At 42.2% G+C, this 12,099-nt stretch overlaps 1 protein-coding gene across 1 annotated transcript; it reads left to right on the top strand.

Moving 5' to 3' along the window:
- Positions 1-5,514: 5,514 nt before the first annotated feature.
- On the top strand, positions 5,515-6,474 carry LOC102474752 (olfactory receptor 1020). The gene has a single exon (XM_006160856.1). The coding sequence runs from the start codon at positions 5,515-5,517 to the stop codon at positions 6,472-6,474; it is 960 nt and encodes a 319-aa protein (XP_006160918.1).
- The last annotated feature ends 5,625 nt before the right edge of the window (positions 6,475-12,099 follow it).

Here is a 12,099-nt window from a genome sequence, read left to right as displayed (position 1 = left end):
CATTCAGAAGTTGTAATGTGATACGGAAGCAAAACAATCCAGTGGAGGGAGAGAAAGACTTAGAAACATGGGCAAAGCCCTGTTAATGTTTCGAAATACACACATGTGTAAAATCAACTGCCATGCTACAACAGCACACAAAACAAACATTCAGCTGGGTTAGGGAAGTCTTACAAGAAGGGCTGAGGGATAGTTGTACAGGATTTACAGAGGAAACCCAGAGATACCTCGTAATGGAGAACCTCAGAGTCCAGCTGTAAAGCTATTGGCCAAGGTCACCTCAATGGAGAATTTTTTAATGTGTTTTTTTTTTCATCATTTATTTCATTTTATTTATTATTTTTATTATTATTTTTATTCACCAGAGATACAGAGAGAGGGAAAGTGAGAAAGCAAGCCACCAGTTCTGGGATTCAAATCGGGGTCGGCCCTGTGGGAGTCCTGCCCCTCAACCACCACACTATCTGCTGGCACCAAAAATCATTAATAGGTGTGCCTCCAAAGGAATCAAACGGCCATCTGGGAGTTGGGACATGAGTAGTAGAGTATTAGGAGACAGCACAGTCCTGGACCATGGAAAGATAGTGGGAAAAGAGGATAGGGAAGGACAAGAAATCTCATTCGTTAAAGGACAGGATCCACGAACTTGGTTGAAAAACAATGCTGAGTTTATGTTCGTGTGTGTCCACAGGACTGGACTATCATCCTATCAGAGAAAAATAAAAACAATAATATTCATTGTAGATCAGAGACTTATGGACATTTGGGTTTGGAGAGAACTAAATCCCTAACCAGTTAGAAAAGAAAACATAAATGACACATGGAATACCTGGGTAAGAAAGTGAGCAGAGAGCAGGAGACTGACTTTGCTAGGTTCAACTTCAGGGATGAACCATGTGACAGGATCCTGCCATGCCAAATACCCAGACTCTGTAAGCTGTGTATTCTGGCATTTATAATAAATCAAAGAGCACAGACCATTCTAGCAAATGCTAGTCGCATCATCACAATCCCAGCTCTGGGAGGAAGGAGAGGCAACTAGGGCAGAAGGGAGGTCGTAGAAGGTCAGGAGCTGACTTGTTCTTCGAAGGTCACAGTCTTCAGTTTGGGGTTGTATAGCTACTATGATCTGAATGTGTAGCTCAAAAATTCATGTGGTGAAATTTGGTTGTGATGGGATTATGAAAGTGAAAACTTAATGCCACTATGAAATGAAGAGATGGTGTCTTTTAGAGATGATTAGGATTAAGGTCATCAAGGTGGGATCCCTGAGACTGAATCCTGATGGGTTTATAAGGTGAGGGAGTTAAGACCAGCGATGACATAGTGGTTATGGTGCTGGACTCCCACATGGCCGACCGTAGTTTGAATCCTGGACCCAATGACTTCAAGATCACATTGAGCATGTGTGTGTGTATGCCCAAGACCCCAGGAGGAAAATGGAGGCAAAAGGATTGCAGCATGGCCATCCCTTCCTGGGGGGTAGCTCCTCGCTTTCTCTCTCACTGTCTCTGTCTCGCTCTCTCTTCAGTGAACACACACATCCTAAGAAAAAAAAAAAAAAGAAGGAGTGAGACAGACACAGGGACACAGACATTTGCTCTATGCTCACTCTGTCTCACCTTGTGGTGCTTGCTATGGTGTTTTTTCACCAGCGAGAACACTCTCACCAAATGTGCCCTCTCAACCCTCAACCTCCAGAGCCATGAGGTAAATAAGCCTCTATTCTTAGAACTTAGCCAGATTGAGATATTCCATTATTAACCAACAAAGAACACACTAAAATAGTACCCTGGAGAGTATGTGAAGACTCTCCAAACGGTTCATAGGTAAAACAATGAACATGGATATATTCTAAATGTGTATGAATTTTGAAAATGTTAAGGTAAATGACAGATTATATATTATATCAATCCACTTCTAGAAAATGTCCAGAACAGGCAAATTCATAGAGACAGAGAATAAATGAATGGTTGCCAGAGGCTGGGGGTAGGGGTGAATGGGGAATGACTCCTAAGGCCATGTTATCTACCTGTAATTGGTATGGAGCTTTCTTTTTTGGGTGATGAAAGTGTTCTTAATAAAATAGAGATGGTTGCACAATATTGTGAATGTACTAGCAACCACTAGATTGTACCATTTTAAATGGTGAGTTTTATGGAACATACATTATTTTTAAAAAAAACGACAGAATAATGGGACCAGCAGTTGGCATAATAGCTATGTTGCTGGACTCCTGTGTAGCTGACCGTGGTTCGAATCCCGGATTGTGTGGTTTAAACTCACGTCGGCACATGTGTATGTGTGCCTAAGATCCTGAGAGGAGAATGGACTCAAATCGCAGTCAACTACATGGGAGTCCAGTGCCATAGCCATTATGCCAACTGCTGGTCCCAGGCAAAACAATTTCAAGAGAACCGATTTCCAGAACCTTGTGTCCATATCTACTCTTTCCTAAAACCAGTGTCCTTGATAACACATCTGTGATGGAATTAGTGTACTTCTTACTCATCTCCCCCTTTACATTGCCCTTCTCCCACTTTTTAAAAGAAATGCATGTGTCTAACCCATCTTGAATACTACTAAAAGGAATTTCACCAGCATACAAAAACTTCCAGGATACCACGCAATGATATAATTTGATAAATAGATATTGAAAAAGTAAATGACTTTACTGTCTATAAATCTTTTTGAGTCATATGGAAATCTTTCAACAAAATAGAGAGAGGCTATTTCCAAATTAATAGATAATAGAATATTAAAAATCACATGGTGATTCTTAGTATAAGCAAGAAGGAGTTTAATAAATTGAATGATATTACCATAACAAGACTCCTTATGTCCCTGGCTATTCATTTATGTTAGCAAGATTTCTCAGAACTTACTATTTCATGCAAAAACATTTGCCAAGGGTCAGTGCTGTGAATGGCCAAGGTACTTAAATAGATCCTTGTGAGACTGACAGAGAACTTTTAAGTTGCCCCTTATCATCAGGAATAGAATACATTTTTTATATTTTATTTTATTATAAGATTTATGCTTTAACCAGAAAGATACAGAAAGAGAAAGAGAGGGAAAAAACCCTATGGGGGGATGACCATGCTGCCATCTTTTCTTGTCCACTCTACCCTCAGGATTTGGACCTTGCACACACATGTGTCCAGTGTGATTTTCAAGCTGGTGGGCCCAGGACTTGAACCACACAGTTCATCATGTGGGATGGAGTCCCCTTAACCACAATAGCACCTGCTGGCCCCATTGAGTGCCCTTTTCTCTAGACAAATTCGCTTGGATTCTTTCTGTGTTCTCTGGGGCACATTGACACAAAGATCCCTATTCAAACAGAAAGATCACGGTCAGACTGCTAGCACCAAGTGTTACCTCAGAGACCTTCCATACCAAACCTTGAGCAAGCAGATGAGAATCAGAGGCCCGGAGAGGGGAGAACTGCCCAAGGCAACAGCCTGGTAGGTGATAGAGCTGGAACTGGAAAACACGCCCAGTGTTTTCTGCCATACCCTGTACCTGTCACTACAGGTGAGAATAAAAGTGAGACTGCGCATCCGTGTTCTGCACGGTGACACACTTCCTTCCTGTCCTCAGCACAAACTTGTTTGACATGGGTAAAGAGGTTGGTGAGGTTTCCCTAGGACTGGTATTTCAGGATGTAGCCCAGACTCTCAAAGAAAAAGGATTGAGGGACAGAGAGAGGAGGAAGTATGAGGAAGAAGAAAAGGACTCAGCATTTCTGGTTTTCCTGTGAATTAATACCTTGGAAGACAACCAAACAAGCACTAAAATACCATTTTCCAAGCTGGTGGTCTCACAGGTAATATTAAATCAATAAATTTGCAAAGGACAATAAGGTTATGATAGAGAGGAGGAGATGACCTGAAGGATGTCCAAATATGAAAGTACTTGAAAAAGTCTGAAGAAAAATGGAATTAAAATATGAGTTTAGGTACCAACAGATGGCATACTGGTTATGTCCCTGGACTCCCACATAGTCAACTACGTTTTGAGTCTTGGACCAGGTGGCTTAAAACTCATGCTGGGTGCGTGTGTTTACATGCCCAAGATCCTGAGAGAAGAATGGAGGAGAGGGGATTGTGGCATGGCCATCCCTGCTGGGGGGTGATTTCTCACTTTCTGTGTCTCTTTCTCTTTCTCTTTCTGGTGAGCAGACATGCCCTATAGCAAAACTTTCTCTCAAAAAACAATGTGTTTATTATGGTGCAAGAGGAAATTTTAAATCCTGCATAGTTTTATCATAATACACATTTTCTATCAGCTTTTTGTAGACCCCCTCATGCAAGACAGAATGAACATGGATATATTCTAAATTTGGATGAATTTTGAAAATGTTAAGGTAAATGACAGATTATATATTATATCAATCCACTTCTAGAAAATGTCTAGAACAGGCAAATCCATAGAGACAGAGAATAAATGAATGGTGGCCAGAGGCTGGGGGTAGGGGTGAATGGGGAATGACTCCTAAGGCCATGCTATCTACCTGTAATTTGTATGGAGATTTTTTTGGGGGGTGATGAAAGTGTTCTTAATAAAATAGTAGAGATGGTTGCACAATGTTGTAAATGTACTAGCAACCACTAGATTGTACAATTTTAAATGGTGAGTTTTATGGAACATACATTATATTTTTTTTTAAATGCAGAATGATGGAACCAGCAGTTGGCACAATGGCTATGTCGCTGGACTCCCGTGTAGTCAACCGCAGTTCGAGTCCCAGATTGTGTGGCTTAAACTCACGTCAGGCACGTGTGCATGCGTGCCCAAGATCCCAAGAGGAGAATGGACTCAAACCACAGTCGACTATGTGGGAGTCCAGTGACATAGCCATTACGCCAACTGCTGGTCTCAGGCAAAACAATTTTAAGAGAAACAATTTCCAGAACATTGTGTCCATATCTACTCTTTCCTAAAACCAGTGTCCTTGATAACACATCTGCAATGGAAATAGTGTACAATTTTAAATGGTGGCCATCCCCCCGGGGAATGATTTCTTGCTTTTTGTCTGTCTCTCCCTCTTTCTGGTGAGCGCAAGTGCCCTATAGCAAAATCCTCTCAAAAAAATAAATAAATAAAAGCAGAATTAAATGTGTTAAACAGTTATAGAAATATAGATAGGAGAACAAGATATCAGGGAAGAAGCTTCATGTTTATTTACTGCCTACTGTGTCTCAGACATTCAGCTACTTTACATTCATTTTTTTCTCTTTACTTTAGGCCACACAACAACCCTGAGAAGTAGGCCTATTTTCTCCATTTCACAGATGAAGAAACTAAGGCTTGTAGGTATTACTTATCCAAGGATACACAACTAGTTAGTGCCACAGTCACAATTGAGACTCAGTTCTAGGGTCAGCAGGTGGCGTGGTGGTGAAGGTACTAGATTCCCACATGACTGACAGTGGTTCAAGTCCCAGACCTTGTGGCTTGACAATACTCAAATAACACTGTTTGAGTGATTATCAATTGTCACCTCTACAGATGACACCTGGAGAACTAGCCCTTGCTAGTGGCAACCACACCTCAGTTACCAAATTCATCTTGTTGGGATTCTCCAATTATCCAGACCTCCAAGAGCTTCTCTTTGGAGCCTTCCTGCTCATCTACACCATGACACTGGTGGGCAACCTGGGAATGATGGCGCTGATCTGCACAGACTCCCGCCTCCATAGCCCCATGTACTTCTTCCTTAGCATCCTCTCTTTTCTTGATATTTGCTACTCTTCTGTGGTCACACCCAAGCTCTTGGTCAACTTTCTGACCTCTGACAAGTCCATCTCTTTCAAGGGCTGTGTAGTCCAGCTGACCTTCTTTGTGGTGCATGTGACAGCTGAGAGCTTCCTACTGGCCTCCATGGCCTACGACCGCTTCATGGCCATCTGCCGACCCCTCCATTATGGTTCTATCATGACCAAGGGGACCTGTCTCCAGCTGGTGATTGTATCCTATGCATTTGGTGGAGCCAACTCTGCTATCCAGACTGGGAATGTCTTTGCTCTGCCTTTCTGTGGACCTAACCAGGTAACGCACTACTTCTGTGACATCCCACCCCTTCTCCGCCTGGCTTGTGCCAACACAGCCACAGCAGGAGTGGTCCTCTACATCTTCTCTGCTCTGGTTACCCTTCTGCCTGCTGCAGTCATCCTCACCTCCTACAGCTTGGTTTTGGTGGCCATTGGGAGGATGCGCTCGGCAGCTGGACGGGAGAAGGCTCTTTCCACGTGTGCCTCCCACTTCTTGGCCATTGCCATTTTCTACGGCACCGTGGTTTTCACCTATGTCCAGCCCCATGGATCCTCTAATGATACCAATGGCCAAATAGTGTCAATCTTCTACACCATCATAATTCCCATGCTCAACCCTTTCATCTATAGCCTCCGCAACAAGGAGGTAAAAGATGCTCTGCACAGGAAACTCCAGGTCAACATCTTTCCCTGCTGAGTTCTGCAAGGTTGTTTGTTGGGATGAAGAAGGCATAGCACCTTCTAAGCCACATTATAAATTGACCTGCCATGAGCAGTGCTGGTTTTGAAGGAGATAGAAGTAAGGGAGAAACAGCAAACACACTACATATAGATTGTCACAGTTTATAAAACATCTTCTTATCCATTACCGTATTGAATCCTTGGCCCCATACTGTAAGACAACCATTGTCACAACAATCGCATTTTACAAATATAAGAAACACAACTCAGAAAAAGTAAGTTAGTTACCTAAGTTATATCATTAGTGAGAAAATGAGTATTGGATATCAGGCCTTCCATACTGAGACCAGGGATATTTCAGCTAAACCGCAGCCACAGTTAAGTTTTTATTGGCAGTTTATCCTAACTTCCAAGAAACGTCAGACAAGGAGCAGAGAGTCATTTCTGTTTTGCCACTGGGTTAGTGGAATGGCTCAGTTCTTTCTTCCTGTTCCCAAAAGAAAGATAACCAGGACAGAGATGTCCCTATGTTTTATTGCAACTACATTTCACTAAGCTGTCCCCTTAAAACCTTGGGATCAAGACAAACCTTTCTGGGACCAGCATTTAGCATAATGTTGCTGGACTCCCATGTAATCAACTGTGCTTCGAGTCCCAGACCCAGTGGCTTAAATTCACACCAGGCGCATGTGCATGTGTGCCCAAGGTCCCGAGAGGAGAATGGAGAAGGGATTACAGCATGGCTAGCCCCCCTGGGTGGTGATTTCTCCCTTTCTATCTCTCTGTCTTTCTAGCGAGCACACACACCCTATAGCAAAAACCTCTCCCCCCCCCAAAAAAAAGAAAAACCTTTCCTTGTATGTATGTATCCTAGCCAGATATATGTGTAAGCCTCACAATTCACAACGGGGTATGTGGTGTGTTGTGTGTGTGTGTGTGTGTGTGTGTGTGTGTGTGTGGCGTTTGGGCAGTCATAGCCTTATAAAAGATACTGCACTTTGAGAGTCCAGTTCAAAAATTTTTTTACCTGACGTGAGTACTTTTAAATATACATGGTATGGTAGGGACATGTGTTTTAGAGACCCCCATAAATGCAGAAGGTGAACTTAAAGACTTAATTCAGGGTTGAACACTAGATTGGAAAGTCTGATGTTACACAAGTGCAAAGCTCTAACTTGAACTTCAGCCTGAGATTATGAGATGATTTTAAGGTTTTTTTCAGCTCTACCTTAAGAAAATTATTCTAAAAACAGAAAAGTGTTACTATACATACAGGCATATCACAGTACCATGTCTGGGGAAAAAAAGAAAAAGAAAAGTGGAAACAACTTACCTGTTGGAAAGGGGCAAAGGACTAAAAGGTCACCCCCTACATGGATTATCACGCAAACATTAAATTTATGCTTATGAAGACTATGTAATAGCAAAAATAAAATAAGAAAATAAAACTATGTCATAGCATGGAAAGCAGTAGGCCAGGACATCTAGAGTAAAATCAACCAAGAAACAAAATGAGTAGCAGAAAAATATAAAAATTAAATGACAGGGGAACCACCAGTTAGCGTAATGGCTATGTCGCTGGACTCCCATGTAGTCAACCGCGGTTCGCGTCCCGGATCTGGTGGCTTAAAGCTCACGCCGGGGGCATGTGCGTGTGTGCCCAAGATCCCCAGAGGAAAATGGAGGAGAAGGGATTGCGGCGTGACCATCCTCCCTGGGGGGTGATTTCTCGCTTTCTGTCTCTTTGTCTCTCTCTGTCTGGCGAGTGCACACGCCCTATAGCAAAAATATCTCTCCCCCCCCAAAAAAAATTAAATGACAGTTGAATTAGATTGGTAGCATAACGGAAAAAGTATTTTGCTATTTTTCTCCAAAATTTTACAAAACTTTTTTAATGTGCATGCTTAATTTTGATACTTTTTGAAAATAAACAAATCCTTTCCAGGAAGCTGACAGTGAAAATGTCTCAATTCTGTCTTCTTTCATTCAACAAATATTTACTAAATTCCTCCTATGCTCCACATTTCTTTAACTTATAAACTAAATTTTTAGTATGTGCCTGTACATTGGGTGAGGACAAAAACATTATGGTAGGGACCAGCAGATGGTGTAATGGTTACATTGCTGGATTCCCAGGTAGTCAACCTCAGTTTGAGTCCTGAACCCAGAGGCTTAAAACACACCATCCGCATGTGTGTGCATGCCCAAAATCTGGAGAGGAGAATGGAGGAGAAGGGATTGCAGCGTGACCATCTCCCAGGTGGGGGGATTTCTCACTTTCTGTCTCAATCTCTCTCTGTCTCTCCAACGAGTGCAAGCACCCTATAGCAAAAGTCTCTCTTTAAAAAAAAGAAAACTTTGGGGCCAGTAGGTTGTGTGGTGGTTAAGGGTACTAGACTCCCACATGGCCAACCGTAGTTTGAGTCCCAGACCTGTCAGCTTGCTTTCTTTCACACTTTCTCTGTCTTGCTCTGTCCCTGTCTGGTCAAATTTAAATAAACAAGGAAATAAAGGTAAAAATAAAATAGTTTTTAAAAAGAAAAAAAAAAGAAGAAGAAAAAAATTATGGTAAAGAGACTGAGTAAATGTTGACCTAACTCCTTCATCTGGAAAAATATTTATGTGGTGATTAGGTACAATACAATATCATAACCCCTAGCTGGATTAACATGTATTAGGCAGATAGCGTATGCCATAGTAACAAATAAACCCTTAAATGTCAGTAACTTTATACTCAAAGGTTTTCACCTATGTTAAATTTAAGATCATCAGTCACTCTCCAGAGTAGCTCTTATGCTTCCTGGAAATGGAATAACTAGGCCCCTGTTGTTTTCAATACTGCCATCTAACCCTGTACACACACCATGTGGTGAAAATCTTAAATAAGAAGAAGAAAAAAAAGAAAAAGTAAATGTTTTGGAAAATGAAGTGCCTGAAATTTGAACTTTATACTTAGGTATTCTATTTGATGGGGGGCAAGGGAGTGCCTTCAATCTAGAGGACTAAAAATAAACAGTCACAGGCCCAGCAGGCCAGCTGGTGGCATGGTGATTAAGGCAGCTGGTCGGTCAATCAACTGTGAGTGTCCATGTGGTTTAGTCGAAGTGATATTCAGTAGAGAAAAACTTAATTTTAGTGTTCGATAGAAAGATCTGCTAATGATGATTATACAAATAATAGTGTAGGAGATTGTATAACTGTGAAAATGTCTTTTGGACATTCTTGAAAAATGTGTAGGGGGCCAGCAGGTGACATGGAGGTTAAGGCAGGTGCCATATGACACCGAGATCCTGAGGTGGGGCAAATGGTCAGGGTCATGCAGGGTGTTTAAGGACCTGGCCTGAAACTGACTTGTATCACTTTGACCCACGTGTCACTGACCTGACACCATTCCTATGGCCTCAGTGGAATAGCAAAGGAGGCCAGAAAATGCAGGGGGGTTTGTTATTCAGAGAGAGGAAAAATAAATGAAATTTAGTAATAATACAGCTTTGTCACTGGTCAATTGGCTAGCTAGACCATGATACATAAGAGCTACTAAAACATCACTGGAATAGATCAAAACTAAAGTGTTGGTTAATTCCTGCTTCTACGTCATGGAAGTGGGCTGTTTCCTTGAGTAGAAATTTTCAGACTTTCGTTGCCTGGGCTGACCTTTCTGTTGAGTTCTTTGAATCACACTCCCCCATTGCATGGTGTAACCTGAAACCAGTTAGCTGATGGTTGACTGACATTGCAGGTCACAGTTACCTTGGATTATAAAACTAAGTAACGTACAATGTAGGTATTTGCGGTGAGTGATGTTATCTAAGTTTAAACCCGGTAATGTATCGTGCACAGAGAGATACAAACATATACACTCCTGAAGGGGGGGGGGGACACACAAAATAAGAAAGCATTTGGAAAACATCAATGTCAGAAAAAATTACAAAAGTGAAATCTGGATACGATGTGGCTCTACTGTACAATTTTAATTAACAGGCTATAAGTTACTATTCAGCAACTATAACTATTCAGCAACTATATAAATGTCAAACAAATATTTATAATCTTTCCGTTCAGAAAGTGACAAATTATTATCCTGCCCACCTCTCCTGTGTCCCAGTGTCTAGAACAGTGCCTGGCACATGACAGACACAACAAATATCTGTTCGATGATGAATAGAGCCAGCACTGTAGCACAGTGGTTAAGGTGTACGGAGCCAGACTTCACAAAGCTGGCTGTGGTTCAAATTGTGGGCCCAGCAGCTTGAAACACATGCTGGGTGCATGTGGTATAATTGTGTGCCCAAAACTCTGATGGAATTGAGAAATGGAAGAACAAGATCGCAGTATGACCACACCCACTGGAGGGCAATTTCTCTCTTTCCCACTCTCTCTCTCTCTCTCTCTCTCGAGCACACACATCTTCTGGCAATTAAAACACACACACACACAGGCCAGTGGGTAGTATGGAGGTTAAGGTGCTGGATCACACATGGCTGACAACATAATTCAAGTCCCAGACCTGGAGGCTTGAAAATCGTGCCATGTCTGTGTACGTGTGTGCTCAAAATGCCAAAAGGAGATTGGGGAACAAGAGACTGCAGCATAGCCATTCCTCCCGGAGGACAATTTCTCACTGTCCCTGTCTCTGTCTCTCTCTCTGTCTCTGGCAAGTCCACTTACCCTTTAGCAAAAGACCAAAGCACACACAAAGACAAACTTATATACATATACACTGCCATCCAGCAGCTCTATTAGTAGACATTTCATCTATAATCTAGTAGATATATAATTGTGCATGCTTGCATTATGAAATGTGTATCAGAAATGTAGACGCAGCACAAATGTCCATCAACAATAGAAATGGATGGATAAAAGAGGTACATCGAAACAATGTAAATTGAACAATAAAGGAGCTGCATGAGAGCTGCTGCATAAAACTGAGTGAAATGGGACCAGTTGTTAGCATAATGGCTATGTCGCTGGACTCCCACGTAGTCAACCACGGTTCGAGTCCCAGACCCAATGGCTTAAACTCATGCCGGGCGCGTGTGCGTGTGTGCCTAAGATCCCGAGAGGAGAACGGAGGAGAAGAGATTGCGGCATGGCCATACCCCCTGGAGGGTGATTTCTCACTTTCTGTCTCTCTGTCTCTCTCTGTCTCTCTGGCGAGCACACACCCCCTATAGCAAAAACCTCTCTGAAAAAAAAAAAAAAAAAAAGAGGTTAAGGCGTCTGAATTCCACATGGCCAACTGCATGGTTCACGTCCCAGACCCAGCAGTGCAGCCATCTCTCCTGGGGTTAATTTCTCAGTTTCCTTCTTTCTTTCTCTATCTCTCTATCTCTCTGGCAAGCACTCATGTTCTATAGCAAGCAAACAAACAAGCCAAAAAAGATAAAAAATCTCAGACTCTTTCCAAAACCTACTATGATCCCCAAGTGATTCATAAAAATGTATTAAAGATGAGAACAGCAGATTGCATAAAGGTTATGTCACTGGACTCCCACGTAGTCAACCACAGTTCAAGTCCTTGGGCCTGGTGGCTTGAAACTCATGCCAGGTGTGTATGTGTGAGTGCCCAAAATCTCAAGAGGAGAATGGAAGAGAAGGGATTGTGGCATGGCCATCCTCCCTGTGGGGTGACTTCTCTCTA

Source organism: Tupaia chinensis, unplaced genomic scaffold, assembly GCF_000334495.1.
Source record: "Tupaia chinensis unplaced genomic scaffold, TupChi_1.0 Scaffold000709_1, whole genome shotgun sequence".
NCBI lineage: Eukaryota > Metazoa > Chordata > Mammalia > Scandentia > Tupaiidae > Tupaia > Tupaia belangeri.
The sequence above is the reverse complement of the archived record's forward strand: the minus strand, read 5'-3'. Positions and strand labels throughout refer to the sequence as shown.